Source organism: Bufo gargarizans, chromosome 1 (assembly GCF_014858855.1).
Source record: "Bufo gargarizans isolate SCDJY-AF-19 chromosome 1, ASM1485885v1, whole genome shotgun sequence".
NCBI lineage: Eukaryota > Metazoa > Chordata > Amphibia > Anura > Bufonidae > Bufo > Bufo gargarizans.
In genome coordinates this window covers 211714806-211742102 of record NC_058080.1, presented here as the reverse complement: position 1 = coordinate 211742102, position 27297 = coordinate 211714806, and the positions used below count along the sequence as shown (strand labels likewise).

The 27297-nt window shown below is 43.1% G+C and overlaps 1 protein-coding gene across 5 annotated transcripts; it reads left to right on the top strand.

The window, feature by feature from the left end:
• Nucleotides 1-1126: 1126 nt before the first annotated feature.
• On the top strand, nt 1127-23819 carry LOC122945473. Of its 5 annotated transcripts, XM_044304715.1 has the most exons (5): nt 1127-1262; nt 21875-22077; nt 22266-22668; nt 22756-22956; nt 23415-23819. In XM_044304715.1, the coding sequence occupies exons 1-5, from the start codon at nt 1193-1195 to the stop codon at nt 23522-23524; spliced, it is 987 nt and encodes a 328-aa protein (XP_044160650.1). In that variant the 5' UTR covers nt 1127-1192; the 3' UTR covers nt 23525-23819. The 5 variants fall into 5 exon arrangements, with proteins under 5 accessions (XP_044160650.1, XP_044160808.1, XP_044160731.1 ...); XM_044304873.1 differs by lacking the exon at nt 22756-22956; XM_044304796.1 differs by lacking the exon at nt 22756-22956 and having other exon boundaries at nt 22266-22673.
• Nucleotides 23820-27297: the final 3478 nt, after the last annotated feature.

Here is a 27297-nt window from a genome sequence, read left to right as displayed (position 1 = left end):
GCATTTTTGGTGCGGACAGCTGTGCCGAAATTTATCTGAAAACCCACCAGCAGCTATGTCCTTTTTGCCTCCCAATCATTTTAATGGGAGGTAGTCCTGAGGATCTTGGAGTCTTAAAGCTCGGTACAGCCACACCTATAAGACACATATCTGCGATCCCCAGCTCAGCCTCCATTGAGATGTTTCTAGTTTCACGTTGTTCCTTGTATTTGTGATATTGCTGGCTCTGTGACTAAGCTCAGCATTGTCCCTTGCCTACCTTGGTTCCTACCGTAGATTGCTCTCCTGGTAAACATCCAGTATTTTTACCTCCTGTGAACAGCATTGCTACAGGAGGGAGGGGTTATCAGTGATTGATAGCATTGTGTGCATAGAGAGAGCTGTCAGTCACTGATAACCCCTCCTCCTTTAACGATAAAGCAAAGATATAAATATAAAGATATCAATGTAAAACTTACAGGTTTCCCACAAAAATATACAGTATATCAATATGCTCAACTTCTCGACCATGCTCTATAACATGGTGCTTTCAGATTGCATTGCATTTTGTGGTGAAAGGTCCTCTTTAAACCACCTATTGCAATTTTCTGGTGTCAGAAGTCTCAAATTTGGTGCAGGCTCCTAGACAGCATAGGTTTCAGTTCTGGCGCATGGACCACTAAAGATACACTGCAATTATTATAATTCTCCTCCTAATAATTGTGGTGCATCTCACACCATTAAAATGACAAAAATACATGGTCTCAAAAGGCAGGAAATGCTCAACCCCAAATGCAGTTGTGCATTCATGCTCGGGGGAGCAGATACTGCATCTAACCCCAGCAGGACATCCAACCCTAGGACCTGGGCTACAATGTGAATTTTTGTAGCGCTACTGATTGATTTTAACTGATGAGTGACAACTGCAGACCACAATATTGCATACAATCCAGTCTGTTGTTTTGGCCTGCATTTATGGCTCAGTAAATTAATCAGTAGCATTACAATATCATCCATGGACTTTGTGATAGAGATGGGGAGGAACTGTGTGTGTATGTGTCATTCTGAAAAACAAAACATTTCCTGGTGTTGTAATGTTGTTAAGTGCTGTGATGTAAAGCGCTTTAGCTCTGGTGTGGGTTAGCAAGTATTTTTTGAGTCCTTGTTCTCATGTAGAGCTGTGGATAATGGTTTTCACAGCAAGGGAAAGAAGATGTGGTTAGACAGTGTGATGTGTCTGGAGATCCTATTGTTGGCCTATGCTCTCTACGCCTCAGGAGAATGTAAGTAAGTTGGTTGGCTAGAGATCCAAAGTAGGAGCTTGTTCACTGTGGAAGTGTATGTGGGCTGGAGACCAGAAAAGGGTGATAGGCGGCCCGTTGTGACCCTACACAGTGGACTGGTGTGCTTTAGGGGAACCCATGCGTTAAAGGTACCATCTTGAAATCGCTTAAGCAAGGCCAGAAGAAAGTCGCTGGGGAGGCTACAGTGAGCTAACTGTGGGAATCACTGCTGCTTTACAGTTGTGGGGCTGGCATAGTCTTTTGAAGGGACAGCTTACAGAGTTTTGTGTGGTCTGTCAATAGGCTGAGTATATTGTCAATCTTGGGGGGAGTCAATTCTATGGAGTCTGCCTGAGCTTGTGTGAGACATCAGCCAGGAGGGAGCCAAGGTGGGTTGCATGGTGTTAGAAACATCCTTAGGCCTCTTGCACACGAATGTTGTGTATCCGTTCTGTGCATTGGGGACCACAATTTGCTGTCCCCAATGCACGGGCAACGTCCATGCGACGGCCTGGACCGATTGAGAACCATTCAACTTGAATGGGTCCGTGATCTGTCCGCACCGCAAAAAAAATAGAACAAGTTCTATTTTTTTGCGGTGCAGAGGCACTCCGTAGTGCTTCTGTGGGGTTCCGATCCATGCTTCCGTTCCGCATCTCCGTGATTGCGGAACCCATTCAGGTGAATGGGTCCGCATCCATGATGGTATTGTGGACCCGCCATATGCTGTACACTGGTAAATAAAAGCTACTGCCGCCACAGCAGCACTTCCAGAAAATGGCGACAGAAAAACATGTATTTTTTTTCTAAAATGCTCAATTGTGTAAAAGTAGCAAAAACAGCTATAATAAATTGGTAATCCTATAATTGTACTGACCAGCAAAATAAAGTTAATGTCATTTTTTTTCCACATAGTGCACACTGCAGTAACAAAAAATTAGCGGAACTGCTTTCTTTTCTTTCTTTATCCTGCTTCTTAAAAAGCAAAATAAAAAGTGATAAGAAAGTTGTACTCCATGATAGTACCAATGATAATGGCAACTCATCCCACAAAAAATTAGCACTCACACAGTCCCATTGAGAGAAAAAAAAACATAAGGTTCTCAGAAATTTGCTGTACTGATACCCCAGGCACCCATACACCATCAAAATCTGCACTGCAAAAGCAAAAAGATGGTCTTTCCCTTCTGAACCCTGAAGGGTACCCAGCAGCACTTTATATCCACATATATGGAATTTCTGTATTTAATGGACCCCGCCCAACAATTTAACCACCTCAGCTCCCCTAGCTTAAACCCCCTTAATGACCAGACCACTTTTTATAATTCTGCACTACACTACTTTCACGGTTTATTGCTCAGTCATACAACTTACCACGAAAATGAATTTTACCTCCTTTTCTTCTCACTAATAGAGCTTTCATTTGGTGGTATTTCATTGCTGCTGACATTTTAACTTTTTTTTATATTAATCCAAATTGACCGAAATTTTTGCCCAAAAATGTCATTTTTCACTTTCTGTTGTAAAATTTTTCAAATAAAACTACATTTCTATATACATTTTTCTCTAAATTTATTGTTCTACATGTCTTTGATAAAAAAAAATGCAATAAGTGTATATTTATTGGTTTGGGTAAAAGTTATAGCGTTTACAAACTATGGTGCAAAAATGTGAATTTACACACTTTGACTTTCTGAGCACCTGTCATGTTTCCTGAGGTTCTACAATGCCCAGACAGTAGAAACACCCCACAAATGACCTCATTTCGGAAAGTAGACACCCTAAGGTATTCGCTGATGGGCATAGTGAGTTCATGGAAGTTTTTATTTTTTGTCACAAGTTAGCGGAAAATGATATATATTTTTTTTTCTTACAAAGTCTCATATTCCACTAACTTGTGACAAAAAATAAAATTTTACATGAACTCACCATACCCCTCACGGAATACCTTGGGGTGTCTTCTTTCCAAAATGGGGTCACTTGTGAGGTATTTATACTGCCCTGGCATTTTAGGGGCCCTAAAGTGTGAGAAGTAGTTTGGAATCCAAATGCGTAAAAAATGCCCTGTGAAATCGTAAAGATACTCATTGGAATTTGGGCCCCTTTGCGCACCTAGGCTGCAAAAAACTGTCACACATGTGGTATTGCCGTACTCAGAAGAAGTAGGGAAATGTGTTTTGGGGTGTATTTTTACATATACCCATACTGTGTGAGATAAATATCTCTGTAAAAGACAACTTTTCCCATTTTTTTATACAAAGTTGTCATTTTACAGAGATATTTCTCTCAACCAGCATGGGTATATGTAAAAATACACCCCAAAACACATTTCCCTACTTCTCCTGAGTACGGCGATACCACATGTGTGACACTTTTTTGCAGCATAGGTGCGCAAAGGGCCCAAATTCCAATGAGTACCTTTTAGGAGGGCATTTTTAGGCATTTGGATTCCAGACTTCTTCTCACGCTTTAGGGCCCCTAAAATGCCAGGGCAGTATAAATACCCCAATTGTGACCCCATTTTAGAAAGAAGACACCCCAAGGTATTCCGTGAGGGGCATGGCGAGTTCATAGAAGTTGTTTTTTTTTGGCACAAGTTAGCGGAAATTGATTATTATTTTTTTTCTCACAAAGTCTCCCTTTACGCTAACTTGTGACAAAAAGTTCAATCTTTCACGGACTCACTATGCCCCTCAGTGAATACCTTGGGGTGTCTACTTTCCGAAATGGGGTCATTTGTGGGGTGTGTTTACTGTTTTGGCATTTTGGGCGGGGCTAAATTGTGAGCAACCCTGTAAAGCCTAAAGGTACTTGTTGGACTTTAGGCCCCTTTACGCACCTAGGCTGCAAAAAAGTGTTACACATGTGGTAGCACCGTACTCAGGAGAAGTAGGGCAATGTGTGTTGGGGTGTATTTTTACATATACCCATGCTGGGTGAGACAAATATCTCTGTAAATTGACAACTTTGTATAAAAAAAATTAAAAAGTTGTCATTTACAGAGATATTTCTCACACACAGTATGGGTATATGTAAAAATACACCCCAAAACACATTGCTCTACTTCTCCTGAGTACGGCGATACCACACATGTGCCACTTTTTTGCAGCCTAGGTGTGCAAAGGGGCCCAAATTCCAATGAGTACTTTTCGGATTTCACAGGGCATTTTTTACGCATTTGGATTCCAAACTACTTCTCACGCTTTAGGGTCCCTAAAATACCAGGGCAGTATAAATACCCCACAAGTGACCACATTTTGGAAAGAAGACACCCCAAGCTATTCCGTGAGGGGCATGGCGAGTCCCTAGAATATTTTTTTTTGGGCACAAGTTAGTGGAAAATTATATATATATATTTTTTCTCTTACAAAGTCTCATATTCCACTAACTTGTGACAAAAAATTTTTTTTTACATGAACTCGCCATGCCCCTCACGAGATACCTTCGGGGTGTCTTCTTTCCAAAATGGGGTCACTTGTTGGGTATTTATACTGCCCTGGCATTTTAGGGGACCTAAAGCGTGAGAAGAAGTCTGGAATATAAATGTCTAAAAAATTTTACGCATTTGGATTCCGTGAGGGGTATGGTGAGTTCATGTGAGATTTTATTTTTTGTCACAAGTTAGTGGAATATGAGACTTTGTAAGAAAAAAAACAAAAAAAAAACTATTTCCGCTAACTTGTGCCCCCCAAAAAAATCTTCTATGAACTCGCCATGCCCCTCAAAAGTGATCTTTATAGCGCCGCAGCGATTTCACAGTGTTTTTGCAGTGATCAGAAAAAAAAAAATTCTGTCACTGCGGTGGGGCGGACTGAACGCAAGTGTGCGCACAAGATCAGGCCTGATCGGGCGAACACTGCGTTTTTTGTAGAGCTTATAGAACATGTCCTATTCTTGTCTGCAATTGTGGATAAGAAAAGGCATTTTCTATTTAGTTCTGGCAATGTGCGGATCCGCAAAATGCGGAAAGCACATTGCCGGTGTCCGTGTTTTGCATATCCGCGGTGTCCGTGTTTCGCGGATCCGCAAAACACATACGGACGTCTGAATGGAGCCTTACAGGGGGCTGATCAATGACAGGGGGGTGATCAGGGAGTCTAAATGGGGTGATCAGAGGTTAATAAGTGACAGGGGGGTGTAGTGTGGTGCTTGGTGCTACTTACAGAGCTGCCTGTGTCCTCTGGTGGTCAATCCAAGCAAAAGGGACCACCAGAGGACCAGGTAGCAGGTATATCAGACGCTGTTAACAAAACAGCGTCTGATATACCTTTCAAGGGTTAAAAAAAATCGCATCTACAGCCTGCCAGCGAGCGATCGCCGCTGGCAGGCTGTAGATCAACTCGTTTACCTTCTGATCCTGTGAACGCCAGGAGCGCGTTCACAGGAAATCTTGTGTCTCGCGAGATGACGCGCCGATGCGTCAACGAGGAATAACCCGGCCGCCCGCAGGACGCATCCCTGCGTTAGGCTGGGTTCACACGGGCGTGTCCGGATTAGGTCCGGATGCATCCCGGTGTATTGCGGCCAACCCACGCGACTAGGTACGCAATTGCAGTCAGTTTTGACTGCGATTGCGTTCGATGTTCAGTTTTTATCGCGCGGGTGCAATGTGTTTTGCGCGCGCGTGATAAAAAACCGACTGTGGTACCCAGACCCGAACTTCTTCACAGAAGTTCAGGTTTGGGTTCGGTGTTGTGTAGATGTTATTATTTTCCCTTATAACATGGTTATAAGGGAAAATAATAGCATTCTGAATACAGAAGGCTTAGTAGGTGATCAATTGAGGGTTAAAAAAAATATAAAAATTAACTCACCTTCTCCTCTTGATCGCGTAGTTCCCAGTCTCTTCTTTACGTCTTTAATGATGAACTACCGGCTAAAGGACCTGTGGTGACGTCAGATCACATGCTCCAATTGATCACCTACTAAACATTCTGTATTCAGAATGCTATTATTTTCCCTTATTACCATGTTATAAGGGAAAATAATACAGTGAATAGACTGTCAATTAGCAACCATGCGTGAAAATCGCACCGCATCCGCACTTGCTTGCGGATGCTTGCGATTTTCACTCAGCCCCATTCACTTCTACGGGGCCTGCGTTGCATGATAAACGCACAATATAGAGCATGCTGCGATTTTAATGCAATGCATAAGTGATGCGTGAAAATCACAGCTCATGTGCTCAGCCCCATAGAAATTAATGGGTCCAGATTCAGTGCGGGTGCAATGCGTTCACCTCCTGCATTGCACCCGCGCGGAAATCTCGCTAGTGTGAACTCAGCCTTAGGCGGTCGGGAGCTGGTTAAGCGGCATAATCTGTGGGAAACTTTCAATTTTCATTTGCCATGGTCACCTGCTCATCAATTTCAGCAAAATACCTGTGGTTTCAAAATGCTCACTCCACCCCTTAATAAATAAATTGAGGGGCATAGTTTCCAAAAGGGGGCCACTTATTAGGGGTTTCCACTGTACGGGTACATCATGGTCTTTGCAAATGTGATGTAGTGGCCGAAAATCATTCCAGCAAAATCTGTACTGTAAAAGGTTAAAGGGGTTGTCCCATTAAAGACAATGAGGTCATTATCTGATTATCCCGAGAACGGTGCAGGAAAAAGTGGTGGAGGGTGCATGTGCAGCCGCCTTCTATTTAAACAAAAATGCTTCTGGGGTCAAATTATTCACTACACCCCCTGATAAATTTGTTGAGTGGTGTAGTTTCCAAAATGTGGTCACTTTTTGGAGGGTACCTCAGGGTCTCTTCAAATATGACAATGCGTCTGAACAACATTCCAGCAAAATCTTTCCTCCAAAAAACAAATGCTGCTCCTTCCCTTTTGAGCCCTGTGGTGTGCCCATATAGCAGTTTGCAATCAGATATTGGGTGTTGCCATATTATGGGATACTTTTTTTTTCCATGTTACTCCTTGTGAAAATAAAAAAATGAGGCTAAAGCAACATTTTCTTGTAAGAAATAAAATTTTTCATTTTCACAGCCAAGTGTCTTTAACCCCTTAAGGACCGGGCTCATTTTCACCTTAAGGAACAGGCCATTTTTTGCAAATCTGACCAGTGTCACTTTAAGTGCTGATAACTTTAAAACACTTTGACTTATCCAGGCCATTCTGAGATTGTTTTTTCGTCACATATTGTACTTCATGACACTGGTAAAATAAAGTCAAAAAAATTAATTTTTTTGCATAATAAAATACCTAATTTACCAAAAATTTGAAAAAATTAGCAAATTTCAAAGTTTCAGTTTCTCTACTTCTGTAATACATAGTAATACCCCCAAAAATTGTGATGACTTAACATTCCCCATATGTCTACTTCATGTTTGAATTATTTTGGGAATGATATTTTATTTTTTGGGGATGTTACAAGGCTTAGAAGTTTAGAAGCAAATCTTGAAATTTTTCAGAAATTTACAAAAACCCAATTTTTAGGGACCACTACAGCTCTGAAGTCACTTTAAGTCGAGGCTTACATAATAGAAACCGCCCAAAAATGACCCCATTCTATAAACTACACCCCTCAAGGTATTCAAAACTGATTTTACAAACTCTGTTAACCCTTTAGGTGTTGCACAAGAGTTATTGGCAAATTGGGATGAAATTTGAGAATTTCATTTTTTTGCCTAATTTTCCATTTTAACCCATTTTTTCCACTAACAAAGCAAGGGTTAACAGCCAAACAAGACTGTATCTTTATTGCCCTGACTCTGCTGTTTACAGAAACACCCAATATGTGTCCGTAAACTACTGTACGGCCACACAGCGGGGCGTAGAGTGAAAGGTGCGCCGTATGGTTTTTGGAAGCCAGATTTTGCTGGACAGTTTTTTTGACACCATGTCCCATTTGAAGCCCCCTGATGCACCCCTAGAGTAGAAACTCCATAAAGTGACCTCATCTAAGAAACTACACCCCTCAAGGTATTCAAAACTGATTTTACAAACTTCGTTAACCCTTTAGGTGTTGCACAAGAGTTATTGGCAAATTGGGATGAAATTTGAGAATTTCATTTTTTTGCCTAATTTTCCATTTTAACCCATTTTTTCCACTAACAAAGCAAGGGTTAACAGCCAAACAAGACTGTATCTTTATTGCCCTGACTCTGCTGTTTACAGAAACACCCCAAATGTGGCTGTAAACTACTGTACGGCCACACAGCGGGGCGTAGAGTGAAAGGTGCACCGTATGGTTTTTGGAAGCCAGATTTTGCTGGACAGTTTTTTTGACACCATGTCCCATTTGAAGCCCCCCTGATGCACCCCTAGAGTAGAAACTCCAAAAAAGTGACCCCATCTAAGAAACTACACCCCTCAAGGTATTCAAAACTGATTTTACAAACTTTGTCAACCCTTTAGGTGTTGCACAAGATTTAATGGAAAATAGAGATACAATTTCAAAATTTCACTTTTTTGGCAGATTTTCCATTTTAATATTTTTTTTCCAGTTACAAAGCAAGGGTTAACAGCCAAACAAAACTCATTATTTATGGCCCTGATTCTGTAGTTTACAGAAACACCCCATATGTGGTCGTAAACTGCTGTACGGGCACACGGCAGGGCGCAGAAGGAAAGGAATGCCATACGGTTTTTGGAAGGCAGATTTTGCTGGACAGTTTTTTTGACACCATGTCCCATTTGAAGCCCCCCTGATGCACCCCTAGAGTAGAAACTCCAAAAAAGTGACCCCATTTTAGAAAGTACGGAATAGGGTGGCAGTATTGTTGGTACTAGTTTAGGGTACATATGATTTTTGGTTGCTCTATATTACACTTTTTGTGCGGCAAGGTAACAAGAAATAGCTTTTTTGGCACGTTTTTTTTTTTGTTATTTACAACATTCATCTGACAGGTTAGATCATGTGGTAATTTTAAAGAGCAGGTTGTCACGGACGCGGCGATACCTAATATGTATACAATTTTTTTTATTTATGTAAGTTTTATACAATAACTTCATTTTTAAAACCAAAAAATTGTTTAGTGTCTCCATAGTCTAAGAGCCATAGTTTTTACAGTTTTTGGGCGATTATCTTGAGTAGGGTCTAATTTTTTGCGGGATGAGATGCCTGTTTGATTGGCACTATTTTGGGGTGCATATGACTTTTTGATCGCTTGCTATTACACTTTTTGTGACGTAAGATGGCAAAAAATTGCTTTTTTTACACTTTTTTTTTTCTTTTTTTTTACGGTGGTCACCTGAGGGGTTAGGTCATGTGATAATTTTATAGAGCCGGTCGATACGGACGCGGCGATACCTAATATGTATACTTTATTTTTATTTATAAAAGTTTTATACAATTATTTTATTTTTGAAACAAAAAAAATCATGTTTTAGTGTTTCCATAGTCTAAGAGCCATAGTTTTTTCAGTTTTTGGGCGATTATCTTGAGTAGGGTCTCATTTTTTGCGGGATGAGATGACGGTTTTATTGGTACTATTTTGGCGTACATGCGACTTTTTTGATCACTTTTATTACCTTTTTTGGGAAGTAAGGTGGGCAAAATTTCAATTTTCTCATAGTTTTTATTTTTTTATTTTTATGGCGTTCACCGTGCGGGGAAAGTAACATGACCGTTTTATAGATCAGGTCGTTACGGACGCGGCGATACCTAATATGTGTAGTGTATTTTTTTATTTTTATTTTTATTCAGTGATAAATGTTTTTTTATTTTATCTTAACTTTTTTCACTTTTTAAAAAAAAAAATTGGACCCAGACCCACTTGGTTCTTGAAGATCCAGTGGGTCTGATGTCTATAAAATACAGTACAGAACCTATATAGGTTTCTGCACTGTATTTTACTTACACTGAACAGATCTATGCTTTCAGCACAGATCTGTTCAGCACCATGGACAGCAGGACGCCTGAGCAGGCGTCCTGTTGCCATGGGAACCTTCCCCGTCTGTCACAACTTCGCAGACGGGGAAGGGTGAGGACGGGGCTTCGGGGGGCTCTCTGGGGGCTCTCTCCCTCTCCCATCGGGGGGCTGCAAAGGCACAGCAGCCCCCCGATCGGAGAGGGAGGGAGCTCCTTGCGCTGTTAACCTTTTCCATACAGCGGTCCGTACGGACCGCTGCATGGAAAGGGTTAAACGGCTGACATCGCATCACCGATGTCAGCCGTTTATACCAGGGTGCCAGCAATGTGCTGGCACCCTGGTATAACCCACTAGACGCCAACGATTATGCAATGGGAGGCGGGCGGGGGATCGCGATCCCGCCTGCCGCACCGCTCGCCTCCCGCAACGCCCCCACTGCCTGCGACACCCCCCCTGCACCACCCGCCGCCATCAAATCATGCAGGGGTGCAGGGGGGGGGTGCGCAATATTGATTTTAGGCACTCTGAAGTTTCTGATCCCCGCGGTCAGGGACCGCGGGGATCAGAAACTGCAAAAAGCGCAGCAAACCGCAGGTCTGAATTGACCTGCGGTTTGCTGCGATCGCCGACACGGGGGGGTCAAATGACCCCCCCCTGCATTGTTACGGGATGCCGGCTGAATGATTTCAGCCGGCGTCCCGTTCCGATTAACCCCCGCGGCGCCGGAATGCAGATTTTAAGTCAGGACGTACCGGTACGTCCTCGGTCCTTAAGGACTCGGGAAATAGGGCGTACCGGTACGTCCTCGGTCCTTAAGGGGTTAAATTTAATGAAATGCCTATGGGGTCAGAGCACTCACTACACCCCTCAATACATTCTTTGAGGGGTATAGTTTCCAAAATCAAGACTGGCTGATATGGCCCAGGCCTCGCAGGTGCACCTACCGTATTTTTCGCCGTATAAGACGCACCGGCGTATAAGACGCACCTAGGTTTTTGGGGAGGAAAATAAGAAAAAAAATATTTTGAACCAAAAGGTGCGCTTTTGAACTAATTGTGGTCTGTGGGTGATGCACTGTTATGGAGGATCTGTGGATGACAATGTTATGGGGGATCTGTTGTTATGGGGGATCTGTGGGTGACGCACTGTTCTGGGGATCTGTGGGTGACGCACTGTTATGGGGGATCTGTGGGTGACGCACTGTTATGAGGGATCTGTGGGTGACGCACTGTTATGGGGGATCTGTGGGTGACGCACTGTTATGGGGGATCTGTGGGTGACGCACTGTTATGGGGGATCTGTGGGTGACGCACTGTTATGGGGGATCTGTGGGTGACACTTATGGGGGATCCTCTCTGGATGGCACTGTTATGAGGATCTGTGTATGACAGTTATGGGGGGGGGATCTGTGGATGACACATATATAGCATCTTATGCTATGTGTCATCCACAGATCCCCTCCATAAGTGTGGGGGTCGCATTTGCTTTTATAATGGGGGTGGGGGTCGCATCTGCATTTATAATGACACCGGGGCCCGTGCAGTGACTGTATTCTACTACACGGGCCCCGCTCACTGTATAATCATATCCCTAATAGTTAATTGTTGTGTGCACTGCATGTAAAAGCATAATGAGCGATAATGATGAGCGCTGTCTATTACTTACAATTAGAAGCGCTCGCCGTTCGGAGCAGAGAGGAGGGAGGAGGCAGGCCGGGAGGACGGGCGCTGGCAGTGTAAGTCATCCGTCATGCACCCACGCCGCCTGCTTCATTCATAAAGTGGGCGGCGCAGGCGCGTGACGGATGACTCACACTGCCAGCGCCCGTCCTCCCGGCCTGCCTCCTTCCTCCTCTCTGCTCCGAACGGCGAGCGCTTCTAATTGTAAGTAATAGACAGCGCTCATCATTATCGCTCATTATGCTTTTACATGCAGTGCACACAACAATTAACTATTAGGGATATGATTATACAGTAAGCGGGGCCCGTGTAGTAGAATACAGTCACTGCACGGGCCCCGCTGTCATTATAAATGCAGATGCCGCCCCCAGCCCCTCCTCCCTCACAGCTGATACACCCGCCGCACGGCATCGCGGCGGGTGTATCATTGAAAACTAGGCAAAATCGGCTACATTCGCCGTATAAGACGCACTGCTATTTCCCCCCCACTTTTGGGGGGGAAAAAGTGCGTCTTATACAGCGAAAAATACGGTAAATGTAGCCTGTGGATGGAAAACAGGCACATTTTTTCTGTTGGTTTGTATATAGAGATGCTTGGAGGTATATAAACTCCAATTTAAATGTGCCTGTTTTCCATGCACAGGCTACATTTAGGCTGAGTTCACACGGGCGAGATTTCTGCGCGGGTGCAATGCATGAGGTGAAGAAAATCGCAGCATGCTCTATATAGTGCGTTTTATCACGCAACGCAGGCCCCATAGAAGTGAATGGGGCTGAGTGAAAATCGCAAGCATCCGCAAGCAAGTGTGGATGCGGTGCGATTTTCACGCATGGTTGCTAAGATGACAGTCTATTCACTGTATTATTTTCCCTTATAACATGGTTATTAGGGAAAATAATAGCATTCTTTAATACAGAATGCTTAGTAGAAGGTCAGTTGAGGGTTAAAAATAACCTCCTCCTCTTGATCGCGTAGTTGCCAATCTCTTCTTACTTCTTTAATCATGAGCTGCCGGCTAAAGGACCTGTGGTGACGTCACATCACATGGTACAATCACATGGTCCATCACCACGGTGATGGACCATGTGATGATCTCAGTGACGTCACCACAGGTCCTTTGACAGATCCTGAAGAAAGAACAGGAGACGCGATCAATTGGAGGAGGTGAGTTAATTTTATTTATTTTTTAACCCTCAATTGACCTTCTACTAAGCATTCTGTATTAAAGAATGCTATTATTTTCCCTTATAACCATGTTATAAGGGAAAATAATTACATCTACACACCACTGAACCCAAACCTGAACTTCAGTGAAGAAGTTCGGGTCTAGGTACCACATTCAGGTTTTTATCAAAAACTGAACAACGGAACGCAATCGCAGTCAAAACTGACTGCAATTGGGTACCTACTCGCGCGGGTTTGCCGCAGTACACCCGAGACGCATCTCTCAATTGTAACATCAGTATGAGGGTTTAGTAAGACCGCAGAGTGCACCTGTCTTTGCAAATGTTATTATATTGATAACTCTTACTGGTACACAAAAATGGATAAAAATAGAAAATCTGGGAAAAAATGAATGTTTAAAAATTTCACTTCCATTTTGATTTAATTCCCGTGGAACACTTAAAGGGTTAACACAGTTTCTAAAATCGGTTGGTTTCTATTTCCTAAGCCCCTCAAAGTGACTTCAGAACTGAATGGTCGTAAAAAAAAATGGTTTTGTGAATTTTTTTGAAAATTTCATAAATTGCTTCTAAAATTCTAAGCCTACTAACATCATAAAATATGATGCCTGGATAAATTAGACATATAGTGAATGATAATTAATAACTATTGTGTAGAGCATCTTAAAAGCAGAAAATCTCAAGTTTAGAAAATTGAAATTTTTCCAAATTTTCTGTAAATGTTTTTTTTATGAATAAAGGTAAAACATATCCACCCAAATTTACCATTAACATCAAGACGTGAAGTACAATGTGTCACGAAAAAACTTTCTTAGAATTATTTGGCTAAGTTATTTGGCATTCCAACGTTATTACTACATAAAGTGACACGTCAGATTTGCAAAATAGGCTGTGTCAGGAAGATGAAAACTGTCTCTGTCTGGAACGGGTTAAAAAGATAAGTTGTAGTATTGTGCATGTTATATCAGAGATAGCCATTCATTTGTGTTTGAAGGGTAGTCTGAGATTAAAAAAAAATCTTGAACAAGCGTTAAAAACGTCTTAAAGGGCTTCGGCTGGCCCTGTCTGCGTTCCAAATCTCGCGCACTGAGAGGAGGACACTCACTCAGCCGCTCCTTCCTCAGTGCGCCTGCGCCGGGTGTAGATGTGACGTCATCGGCGCAGGCGCTGTAACAATACAGCTTGGACCGCAGCGGCTCCCTGTGACGATACGCTGGCTTGCGCTCCAGCGTGGAACGCACCGGCCGTCTGCGATGATACGCTGGCTTGCGTTCCAGCGTGCAACGCAGCGACCGCCTGTGTTGTTACGCTGGCTTGCGCTCCAGCGTGGAACGCAGTGGCCGCTGGGCCTTCTGTGACCCTGCCCACTTACCATTCAGCCCTTAAATTGAAGACAGGTGCTAAGCAGGGTGTTCCACTAATGGAGTGCGCACCCTGCTAGCTCCATGGTATCTGAAGACTCTGTCCACATATCCAGACCTGGATGCCTAACTACATCGTGAAGGACTGTCTACCTTCTTGCCACTGGCTTTCTAGCCAGGACCAACTAACCGCAAGTATATGCCTGTTACCTGCTCTGATTAATGTCCTGGAACTCAGAGTGAACCTACTGCATAGTGTATACCAAACTGTGGACATGCTATACTAACTCTGAACCTACTGCATAGTGTATACCAAACTGTGGACATGCTATACTAACTCTGAACCTACTGCATAGTATATACCAAACTGTGGGACATGCTATACAAACTCTGAACCTACTGCATAGTATATATCAAACTGTGGACATGCTATACTAACTCTGAACCTACTGCATAGTGTATACTAAACTATGGACATGCTATACTAACTCTGAACCTATGGCATACTATATACTAAACTGAGGACATGCTATATACTAACCTTGAACCTATGGCATACTATATACTAAACTGAGGACATGCTATATACTAACTCTGAAGCTATTGCATACTAGATGCTAACTCTAAACGTTGCACAAGCTTATACTAACTCGTGACTCCTGTAATTCTGAGAGTCCCTCCTTACCATCAGTAAAACTAATTAGATGGATAGCGGTAAATGATTTTGTTACCCCAAACTCTCCGCCTAAGACTGAGAGTGACGCCTGGGGTACATACTGAGTAACCGCGAATCCCACAGCCAAACACAAGGGTGGTGGGATAATAGTGGATGTCCATTGCTTCCGCAGTTGAGATCCTAACTGATCAACTAGGTGCGTTACATATTAGTGGAACCAAGATGGATCCAGCGGAGGTTGCAGGTCACCTCGTCACCCTCACTAAGAGGGTGGAGACCCTCAATGTGACTGTACAACATCTCCAGCTACAAAACCAGGCACTACGGCAACTTGTCACTCAGGGGCCAGGACACCACCGTGATGGACCTGAACCCAAAGTAAGCCCACCTGAGTTATTCTCGGGTGACCGAAGACAGTTCAGGGATTTCCTGAACGCATGCAAATTAATGTTTGAGATGCAGCCCCGGACATACCCAACTGACAGATCAAAAGTACTTACCATGATCTCATACCTCAGGGGGGAGCCCAGAGCATGGGCCAATACTTATTTAGAAAAAGAAGACCCAGTCCTGGAATCCTTTCCTCTGTTCCTTGAAAAAATGGCCCTTCTCTACGAGGACCATAGTAAACAGCTAACCGCTGAGACCGCTATACGCAGCCTTAAACAAGGGAAACGACCTGTAGAGGACTTTATTGCGGAATACACTCGCTGGGCCCGGGAGACTGAATGGAATGATATCACTCTCAGGAATCAGTTCCGCCTAGGTCTTTCTGAGGCCCTGAAGGACGAATTAGCCCGAGGAGAATTACCACTTACACTTAATGCCTTGATGCAGAAGGCCACCACCATTGACAGACGGCTGAGGGAACGCAGAGCCGAGAGAGTCTCAGGCTTCACACCCAACCCAAGACCGTTCTGCCAGGGTCCTGCTGTAGAGATGATGGAGATTGGGGCGATCCGAGGACCTCTGACCGTGAGAGAGAAAGCCCGGAGACGTAACCTCAAGCTCTGTCTATACTGTGCGTCTGCTGGCCATACCGTTGACGGATGTCCCGCGATACGTAAGAAGTGCGAAGGTAAGAGCGGCACGTCTTGTACCATAGGCAGTACAAAAAATAGTACTGGTGGTTACATTTACACGTCTCTCACCTTACAGTGGGACCAAAACCGGATTACCGTTGAAGCCATGGTGGACACGGGAGCTTCGGGGAATTTTATCGACACGCATCTGGTCGAGCGAAATAAAATTCCCCACATGAGAAAAAACGTTCCGATATCCGTGAGTTTCATTGACGGTACCACTTCTAGTTCTATCCATAGTCAGACTCAACCCCTCATGGTGACATGTGAAAATAACCACACAGAATTCTTATCCCTTGATATCATACACTCTCCATTGTTTCCCGTGATTCTTGGGTTGCCATGGTTGCAAATACACCAGCCAACCCTCCTATGGAAACAGGGGAGAGTTCAGTTCACGTCAACTTATTGTATGGAGACCTGTTTTCCCCTTAAATCTCTCATGCACGTGGGAGTGAACCAGGTCCCCAGCCAATACGCAGACTTTGCTGAGGTGTTCAGCGCAAAGAAGGCGGAATCTCTTCCGCCCCATAGATCTTACGATTGCCCCATAGACTTGCTGCCAGGTAGTGAGATACCCACGGGTAGAATTTATCCATTGGCACAACCAGAACTTGTTCACCTCAAACAGTACCTAGAAGAGAACTTACGAAAAGGTTTTATTCAGCCTTCAACCTCCCCGGCAGCAGCAGGGATGTTCTTCGTGAGAAACAAAGATTCAAGTTTAAGGCCCATTATAGATTACAGAGCCTTGAACAAAGTAACAATCAAAAATCGCTACCCCTTGCCGCTAATATCCGAACTCATAGAAAGATTACAAACAGCAACAATCTACACCAAGCTGGATTTGAGAGGCGCATACAACTTAATTAGGATCAGAAAAGGGGATGAATGGAAGACAGCTTTCCGCACTCGGTATGGACTCTTCGAGTATACAGTGATGCCCTTCGGGTTGTGCAATGCCCCTGCCACATTCCAAAATTTTATTAACGACATCTTTAGGGATCTACTGGACGTATGTGTAATCATCTATCTTGATGATATACTAGTGTATTCTGATAACTTACACGATCACAGGAAACATGTCCGTTGGGTTCTCGCACGGTTAAGTGTTCATCGTTTATACATCAAACAGGAAAAATGTGTATTCGAGACTACCTCTCTTCCCTTTCTCGGATACATAATTTCACCCAAAGGTATCCAGATGGATCCCTCAAAAATCACTTGCATCCAAAATTGGCCAATTCCGGATTCCAGGAAAGCTCTTCAACGGTTCCTGGGGTTCTCAAACTTCTATAGGAAATTTATTAAGGATTTCTCCGCTACCACTAAGCCACTAACCCGTTTAACTAGTGTCAACACGAAGTTCGTTTGGTCCAAGGAGGCCCAATCAGCGTTTGAGTTATTAAAGAACAGGTTCACTACGGCACCGATACTGACTCTCCCAAATCCGAACCATCACTACGTGCTGGAAGTAGACGCATCCCAGGCAGCCATAGGAGCTGTTCTGTCCCAGCGAAGCTCTTTTTCAACTCCGTTACATCCTATCGGCTTCTACTCCCGGACGCTAAATACCGCCAAATTCAATTACCCCATAGGCGAAAAGGAACTCCTCGCCATAAAATGCTCCCTGGAAAATTGGAGGCATTTACTAGAAGGATCAATACACCCGATCACAATTTATACGGATCACCGTAATCTACAATACCTGAAAACCAATAAAACATTATCAGGCCGTCAAGTATGGTGGAGTTTTTTTTTTGACAGGTTTAACTTCCAAATTACATACCGACCAGGCTTAAAAAATGGGAAGGCCGACGCCTTGTCACGACTGGCTGAAATTCGCACCTCAGACACGGCCCCCACATGGATCATTCCACCGAAGAAACTCGTCCTTGCCACCATAACGTTGGAAACCCAGCTCAAGGATGCTCTAATTAATGACCATGCTAATACCCCCCCCCCTGGTCTTTCGCAGAATCAACAGGGTCTCCTTTACAAGGACAGCCAACTGTATATTCCACCCTCCCTCACCAATCAGGTGATCAAACTTTGCCAAGATTTACCCCTCGCGGGACATCCCGGCATTGCTAAAACCACAACCCTGATACGCAGGAACTTCTGGTGGCCAAAGATGACCAAACAAATTGAGGAATACGTTTCCACGTGCGAGACCTGTGCCTCATGTAAAACTGACAGGAACCGACCTTATGGTCTCCTAATGAGTCTTCCCATCGCCAACAGACCCTGGGAATGGGTCTCGATGGATTTCATAGTTGAACTTCCCCTTTCCAGAGGAAACAACACCATCATGGTGGTAGTGGACTTGCTGACTAAAATGGCACACTTCGTGCCCCTCAAGAAGTTACCCTCCTCCAAGGACACGGTCGCGGTATTCCTGTCTAATATTATTAAGTTACATGGAATTCCTAGCCAGGTCATATCAGACAGGGGTTCGCAATTCGTATCCAAATTCTGGAGAGCACTTTGTTCCAGACTTCAAATCGACCACAGAATGTCTACCGCCTATCACCCCCAAACTAATGGGCAGACTGAAAGGGTGAATCAGTGTCTGGAACAGTTTCTCAGATGTCACTGCTCATTTCTCCAGGATGACTGGGAGGGCCTACTTCCTCTCGCTGAATTCGCCTATAATAATTCTACGAATTCCTCCACATTACATACTCCATTCTTTGCTAATTACGGATTTCACCCTAGGTCTCTTCCTCAAACCAGCCTTCCCACAAACGTTCCAGCCACAGACGATTATCTGACCACTTTGCAAACTACCCTTAAGACGCTAAAAGACAACCTTCAACGGGCAAAAGAAAGACAGAAGCGTTACTACGACCGTCATAGGAGAGAAAGTCCTCCCTATCAGGTCGGGGACTCGGTTTGGTTATCAACAAAAAACCTTCGGTTGGGGGTACCTTCCAAGAAATTGGGAAGACAATTCCTGGGTACTTTTCCGATAGAAAGGATTATTAACCCCAACACGGTGAGACTCACCCTTCCTCCTCGATTACAGGTACATCCCACATTTCACGTGTCACTACTGAAGCCGTTTAGACCTAGACCGTTCCCATCAAATGACCCTCGACCCTTGCCTCCGATAGAGGTCCAAGGAGAAGAAGAGTTTGAAGTTGAGCAGCTCATTGATTCCAGAAGAAGACGGGGGAAGATCCAGTATCTCGTTAGATGGAAGGTGTATGGTCCCCAGGATGACTCTTGGGAAGATGTGCAAAACGTTCATGCTCCCAGACTCCAAAGATTGTTCCATAGAAGATTTCCCAACCGACCCTCTCCTAGCGGGGTACCCCGGAGGGGTCCCTTAAAGGGGGGGGTACTGTAACAATACAGCTTGGACCGCAGCGGCTCCCTGTGACGATACGCTGGCTTGCGCTCCAGCGTGGAACGCACCGGCCGTCTGCGATGATACGCTGGCTTGCGTTCCAGCGTGGAACGCAGCGACCGCCTGTGTTGTTACGCTGGCTTGCGCTCCAGCGTGGAACGCAGTGGCCGCTGGGCCTTCTGTGACTCCGCCCACTTACCATTCAGCCCTTAAATTGAAGATAGGTGCTAAGCAGGGTGTTCCACTAATGGAGTGCGCACCCTGCTAGCTCCATGGTATCTGAAGACTCTGTCCACATATCCAAACCTGGATGCCTAACTACATCGTGAAGGACTGTCTACCTTCTTGCCACTGGCTTTCTAGCCAGGACCAACTAACCGCAAGTATATGCCTGTTACCTGCTCTGATTAATGTCCTGGAACTCAGAGTGAACCTACTGCATAGTGTATACCAAACTGTGGACATGCTATACTAACTCTGAACCTACTGCATAGTGTATACCAAACTGTGGACATGCTATACTAACTCTGAACCTACTGCATAGTATATACCAAACTGTGGGCATGCTATACAAACTCTGAACCTACTGCATAGTATATATCAAACTGTGGACATGCTATACTAACTCTGAACCTACTGCATAGTGTATACTAAACTATGGACATGCTATACTTACTCTGAACCTATGGCATACTATATACTAAACTGAGGACATGCTATATACTAACCTTGAACCTATGGCATACTATATACTAAACTGAGGACATGCTATATACTAACTCTGAAGCTATTGCATACTAGATGCTAACTCTAAACGTTGCACAAGCTTATACTAACTCGTGACTCCTGTAATTCTGAGAGTCCCTCCTTACCATCAGTAAAACTAATTAGATGGATAGCGGTAAATGATTTTGTTACCCCAAACTCTCCGCCTAAGACTGAGAGTGACGCCTGGGGTACATACTGAGTAACCGCGAATCCCACAGCCAAACACAAGGGTGGTGGGATAATAGTGGATGTCCATTGCTTCCGCAGTTGAGATCCTAACTGATCAACTAGGTGCGTTACAGGCGCACTCAGGAAGGAGCGGCCGAGCGAGGTCTTCCTCTCAGTGCACCTGCGCCGACTGAAGACCGGTACGGCGCAGGCGCGAGATTTGGAACGCAGACATTGCCAGCCTTAGGAGGAGAGCGCTCGCTGGCCCTGTCAATCAACAGGAGGAGGGGGCGTTTTTTTGAAAGGAGGATTTGGCGGCTACCAGCAAGCAACTTGCTGGTAGCAAGGTAATAAACACATTATAAAAGTGCAGTTTTTAAAGAAACTAAACCACAGAAAAATGTAAGAGCAATATATATTGAATAATCGCACTATAAGGATTTTAATTAGCCCAAAAATGAAAAATGACTTTTGGGGGCTGACAGAAGACCTTTAAAATAAAAAAATATATATAAAAAAGCTTTTTCTCGCCCCTTTTTCCGGTGCCGTTCTCTGCGGCACTGTTTGTTTTCTCCTGACGCTGAGCAAGTTAAAGTGCCAGGATAAAGCCTCATTCACACAGTCAGTGTTCGGTCAGTGATTGCCATCAGTGATTTTGAGCCAAAACCAGGGTTTGGAGCCTCCACAGACATAACATATAAGGGAAAGATCTGCACCTGTTCTGTGTTTAGAGCCGTACCTGGTTTTGGCTCCAAATCACTGATGGAAATCACTGACCAAGCACTGACATGTGAATGAGGAATAAGGCATGTAACTGTTCCAACCAATGACTGTCCTAGGTGGTCTACAACTGAGGACATTGATTGTCTGCATCGTTCAGGTGACATACCCTGGCAAGCCACTCTGCACATCACGGTGCTGGTGATGTGAACAATGACATGTCAAGATACAGTACTTGATATAACAAAGAAAAAGAATACCGAGACAGGAGCCGCAGATCTAAAATATTACAAATTTATTCAAGGAAACAGACACAACACAAAATAAGTTAAAATCGTTGTATACAACAGATCAAGGCCATGTGAACCATATATCGGCACATGCCCATCTGACTCACCACAAACTCATAGACAGACCCCCACATCCATAAGCATATAACATTGTAAAGTGCATGTAATCCATCAACAATAAGGCTCAAATACTGCGTGGTGGTCAGAAGAAAAGCCCAACGCGTATCGCCAGACTTGCTGGCTTCCTCAGGAGTGCCTAATCCTTGGTAGCCCATAGTCAGATATATATATACACTAAATAATCAAGTAGTAATGCTTTTTACCTGCGTCCCGATCCCCAGATGAAAAAAGGGGGGCGGTGACCACCTCGTTAGCATAGAGGCGCAGGGAGGGAGGAGTGAGAGATAACCTCACAGAGTACACATATGTAACGAATAAGGAAAGCGAACGGCGTCCGGATACATGAACAGGCCTGCACTTATGTTGATTTTTTTCTTCAACCTATAGTCTTAGGATTACCTTCCTATGTACGGGATTCTCTCCACCTGATAGAAATGCTTGAACATCTATCAATTACCCCCGACGTATTACTGGTGACTTGCGACTTCGAGTCCCTTTACACAAATATTGCACATAAGGATGGCATCAGGGCCACTACTCATTTCTTGGAAAAATCAACTTCGGAGGAGCCAGCCCACCGTGCCTTTCTGGTGAGTCTCCTGCATTTTGTGTTACATCATAATTATTTTGTCTTTGATCGTATTTTTTACAGGCAGGAGTCTGGGACGGCGATGGGTGCACGCTGTGGGAGGAGACCTGCGTGTACCCGTCGCCGTTTTTTCTCGGGGGTGCGGTGGGCTGGTTCCGGTACATTGACGATGTCTTGTTCCTTTGGCAGGGCTCCAGAGAGACCTGCATCCAGTTCGTTGACACATTGAACAATAATGATTTGAATATCCATCTAACGTATACCATATCGGACGATACAGTGGACTTTTTGGATCTGAGACTATGTAAAGAACATGAACGGATCACTACATCTCTTTTCCGAAAAAGCACGGCCACCAATAATTTGTTACACTATCAAAGCTTTCACCCAACCCATATGAAAAGAGGGATTCCAAAAGGGCAGTTTCTCAGGCTGCGGTGCAATTGTACCGACTTCAGGACAGCCTCAGCAGATTTGACAGCACGGTTCCAGAAAAGGGGTTATCCCAGGAAACTTATATCTCATTCCTATGAAGAGGCCAAGAACACTGACCGGATGGAATTATTCACTCCGAAACCAAAAACCAGGGATGGTAAGGTACACCTGATTACACGTTATAATAATCAATGGTCAGCATTATATAAGATCCTGGAGAACCACTGGTTTCTGCTTACCTCAGATCATAGGTTGACACCCTACATGGACGATAAGCCGAAGATTATCGCCCATAAGGCACCCTCACTCAAAGACCAACTTGTACATAGCCACTTTCAGCGTCCCACACGGGGACTAAATAGAGGCATTAAGCTGAAAGGCACACATCCCTGTGGCCAATGCAATGTTTGCCCATACATGTTGGGGAAGGACAATTTTATGAATGGTAAGGAACATATACGTTTGAGGCACTATATAAATTGTCGTACCAGAAATATTGTATATAGGATCATTTGTCCATGCGGGAAGCTGTATGTGGGGCAGACCTCACAGGAATTGCGGAAATGGATCCAGCAGCATATGTCTAATATCAGCTTGGCCGCTCGTGATCGGGCCAATGAGGAGAAAACTCTTACTTCTGTGGCCTCACATTTTTTGGATCACCATGGGGGTAAGTATAATGGTTTACAGGTGGTAGGTTTGGAGAAAATTAATTCCAGCATTAGGGGTACACGTATAACACAGTGTTTGTTGAAAGCGGAATCCCGATGGATTTACAATCTGGATTGTTTGTCCCCACAGGGTCTTAACGAGGAACTTTTATTCGCAGGTTTCTATGCCAGATGATGTTTTGCACTTTTGTAATTGTTTCTCTCTCTTCTTTTTTCTGGTTTGTGTTTTTAGATGCACATGCTGTTCACTCACATGCGACTATTTGGTCCCTTATCCTGGGTCTGCTGGGTTACCTTCCTTCGGCACCTTGGCTCGGAAATTATCCGATCATTGTTTATTGAATGGAACTTCACTGGACCACCATTGAAGAGGATTCTTCTTGACTTTTTGTCTGTTTGGACATGTGGTGACTGATCCATCTGGCATGCCTCATGTCAATCTGCTGCATATATTCATTGGATGCTGTACCCTCCTGCAATGTTATTTGTTTGAAGAAATTTTTTGACCCTGGGGCCTTGGCGTGGGGTGCTGTGGATTATAGCATGGAGCAAATCCTCTCTTGTACTTAACCTTCTAGTTTTCCTTTCTCCCCCCCCCCTTTTTTTTTTCTTTAAATATTTATTAAAATATAGAAGATCAAATATATCTAACAATTATAAAATATATTTCTATATCAAAAAAATAAAATAATTTTTTTTATAAGAATAGTTTGAACAATTCAAAAATTAAAATAAATTATAATAAATAATATAAAAGAAAATCAATGTAGAGTGGTATCAGAAATTATACTTATATAATATAATAAATATTCTAATAATAATAATAATAATAAAATAACATGAAAAATATATAAAAAATGATACAGGGAAGGGATAATAGTTCTAAAAAATCTTTAATCAAAAAATATATAAAAAAATAAAAAACAATAAAAAATAAAAAAATATATAAAATATATAAAATATAAAAAGCAAAAAATATAAATAGAAAATAAATAATAAAATACTTTGATATAAATAGCTGAATGAGAAATTCAGTATTAGGAATACAAATGGGTAAATACTATAAATTAGGTAAAGGTTTGGGGTAAAAAGAAATAAAAATGAGGCTCTTGTGTTTATTCACACATTCCCGGGTGCTGAATCATGCAGCTGAATTAACACTTCAAGTCCTTTTTGACAGGCGGTTAATTCTGCACATGAACTAATTATAGATATTTAATATAGGTCCTATTCAGGGCTTCGATGGTGCCCCCTTGTGCACTAATCAATATAATAAAATATAAAAAAATGTCTTATTATGAATTTAATACTGCATGGTCGTGTGAACGAGCCCTTAGGCTACATTCACACGACCGTGTGTGTTTTGCGGTCCGCAAAAAAAAGGATGAAGTCCGTATGGTATTCGTTTTTTTGCGGATCCATTGTAACAATGCCTAACAAGAATAGGACATGTTCTATTTTTTTTGTGGGGCTATGATACGGACATACGGATGCGAATAGAACACGGTGTGCTGTCAGCATTTTATGCAGACCCATTAAAATGAATGGCTCTGCATCCTATCGGCAAAAAAAACTGAATGGACATGGAAACACAATACATTCATGTGAATGTAGCCTTACAAGCGCATTCAGGATCGGGCTGAACTACCGATGTAGCAGAACATCCCGCCAGTGGCTCAGGTTGTGAGACAATGATCCAGCAGAAGACACTGTTGGGAGCCAATCACTTGCTGCAGTGATCTACTTCTTATAAACTGTTTTATAAACTTTACATAGTTAATACAGTGCCTTGCAATATTATTTAGACTTCCACTTTTGTTTTTTCCAGACTCAGAAAACCTCTTTAGCCCCTTAAAGAGGCAGCCTAAAAAAAACTTTAAAATAAAAAAATAACTTTTCCCATTTTTCATATAGAAAAAATATTATTATTATTAGCATAATTTTAAACGTGCTAAAACATAAAAACTATATAAACTTGGTATTACCGTAATCATACTGACTTGCAGAATAAGGGCTCATGCACATGAACGTATTTTCTTTCCGTGTTCGTTCTGTTTTTTTTTTCGGACCGTATACAAAACCATTAATTTCAATGGGTCCACAAAAAAAACTGAAGTTACCGCGTGTGCATTCGTTTCCGTATGTCCATATTTCCGTTCCGCAAACCGCAAAAAAAAATAGCAAAAAAATATAGAACATGTCCTATTATTGTCCACATTATGGGCAAGGATAGTACTGTTCTATTAGGGGCCAGCTGTTCCGTTCTGCAAAATATGGAATGCACACGGACATCATCCGTATTTTTTGTGGATCCGTTTTTTGAGGACCGCAAAATACATACGGTCATGTGCATGAGGCCTAAGGTTGTCATGTAATTTTTTTAAAATCATATAATCTTTATTAATCACTTCCAGACCATGCCATTTACCCCGCTTAGTATCAATCGGTTTTTATTGAGAATTGTTTGCAATTTACATGAACAAACAAGTAAAGGACAGTACAAAAACAAGCAAATCAAAAATAAAGTAAAAGTAACATCATATATCATGTCGTTCACCAGTAAAGTACATCCGCACAAATGGTCAGCTACAGTTGTTACCATATTCCATCTGGTAGAGGGGTAGCATGTTTGCAAGATAACCATGGTAACCATTGGTTGTGGGCTTTTATCCTGGATCGCAGAGATGATGCGTAAGATAGTTCACATTGCATATGAAAGTTAAGCAACTTGGCTACTTCAGAAATTTTGGGAATATGAGGGAGTTTCCAATTTCTGGCTATGACTTTCCGGGAGGCAGTGAGGATGTGGGCAACCACCCATCTGAATTCAGAAGAAATATCCTCTATTCCTATACCTAATATAGCTAATTCTGGGGTTAGTGGTATAATCAGGCCTGTCACCTCCTCAATCAGATCTTGAGACCCTGCTCTCTAAAGTTGTTACAGATGGGCAATTCCACCACATGTGGGAAGGGGAACCTCTGCTTCCACATACAGTAAGCTCCAGCATAGTGGAGAGTATGTAACAGAGAAGTGTGCTATTTGATCCGGGGTCAGGTTCCATCTCATTTGTATCTTTCTATTTTGCTCAATGTGGTTTATGCACTTGGAGGTAGTTACTGCCCAATACAGAGCAGAGCAGTTAGCTATCTTTCCAGAGGGAATTCGCTACCTAGTTCTTGTTCCCATCTATTCATATATATGTGTTTAATCGTGATCTCAGTCAGTAGAATAGCTGAGTTGATTATGGATAAGCTAGAGGTTGAGTTCACTTTACAAGACCTTTGATTCTGAAGCCCAAGAGAGGGGGTAGACAGGTTTAATCTGGAGGTATTGGAAAAATACCCTGTTAGGGAGGTCAAACATGGAGTCTGTAGACTCAAAGTCAAGGATTATCCCATCTTTATATAAGCAGCCTATGGTTGAGATACCCTTTTCTACCCACATGGAAAGAGAGAGATTAGGGATTAGATGTTCCAGTGCCGCGATTGGGAGGTCTATCGCCTGCAGGTCCAGACATTTGCTAGTTTATAAGAGGTGTTTCCATGCAAAGATGGAGGCATGCATTGTGTCCAAAAAGGAAGGGGTATTTGGATTACCTAAGACGTGAGCTGCCAGGAATGTTTTCAGGGATTTCCTCTTCACAAAATGTTCCTAAACCTGGATCTATTTTTGCGGGCTAGCAGGTAACCACCATTCCCTGACCTGATCTCCTAGGCTAGAAATGTATTACTTATAAAGGTTTGGTGCCCCTAGTCCACCTTTCCTCAAGGAGGATATAAGGTAGAGGCATTGACTCTAGGATTTTTCTCCCCCCACATGAACTGTAGCATAGAGGTCTGTAATTTCTGTATATAGTGTTTGTGTATTTTTAGAGGTATGCACCAAGAGCGGTATAAAATCTTAGGTAAGATAAACCTCTTTAATGCATTTATCCTCGCAATCTAGGACAAGTAGAGAGAGGAGTACTTAAGGTAATCCTTTCTTAGTTTGTCTGCCAAAGCATTAAAGTTGAGGGGGATCACTCTTTTAATAGCTAGGGGTAATAGCATTCCTAGGTAGTGTAGCAATGTGAACATTGAGGTGTTGTTTCCCCAGGTTCCAGTCCGGGACTT

Excerpts from the sequence above, each read along its gene's own strand:
- LOC122945473 (XM_044304570.1), top strand. The coding sequence starts at position 1,193 with ATGTGGTTAGACAGTGTGATGTGTCTGGAGATCCTATTGTTGGCCTAT. Across the intron at positions 1,263-21,874 it reads TCTCTACGCCTCAGGAGAAT|TCTTAGGATTACCTTCCTAT; the intron begins GTAAGTAAGTTG and ends TTCAACCTATAG. Across the intron at positions 22,957-23,414 it reads GAAGGACAATTTTATGAATG|ATGCACATGCTGTTCACTCA; the intron begins GTAAGGAACATA and ends TTGTGTTTTTAG.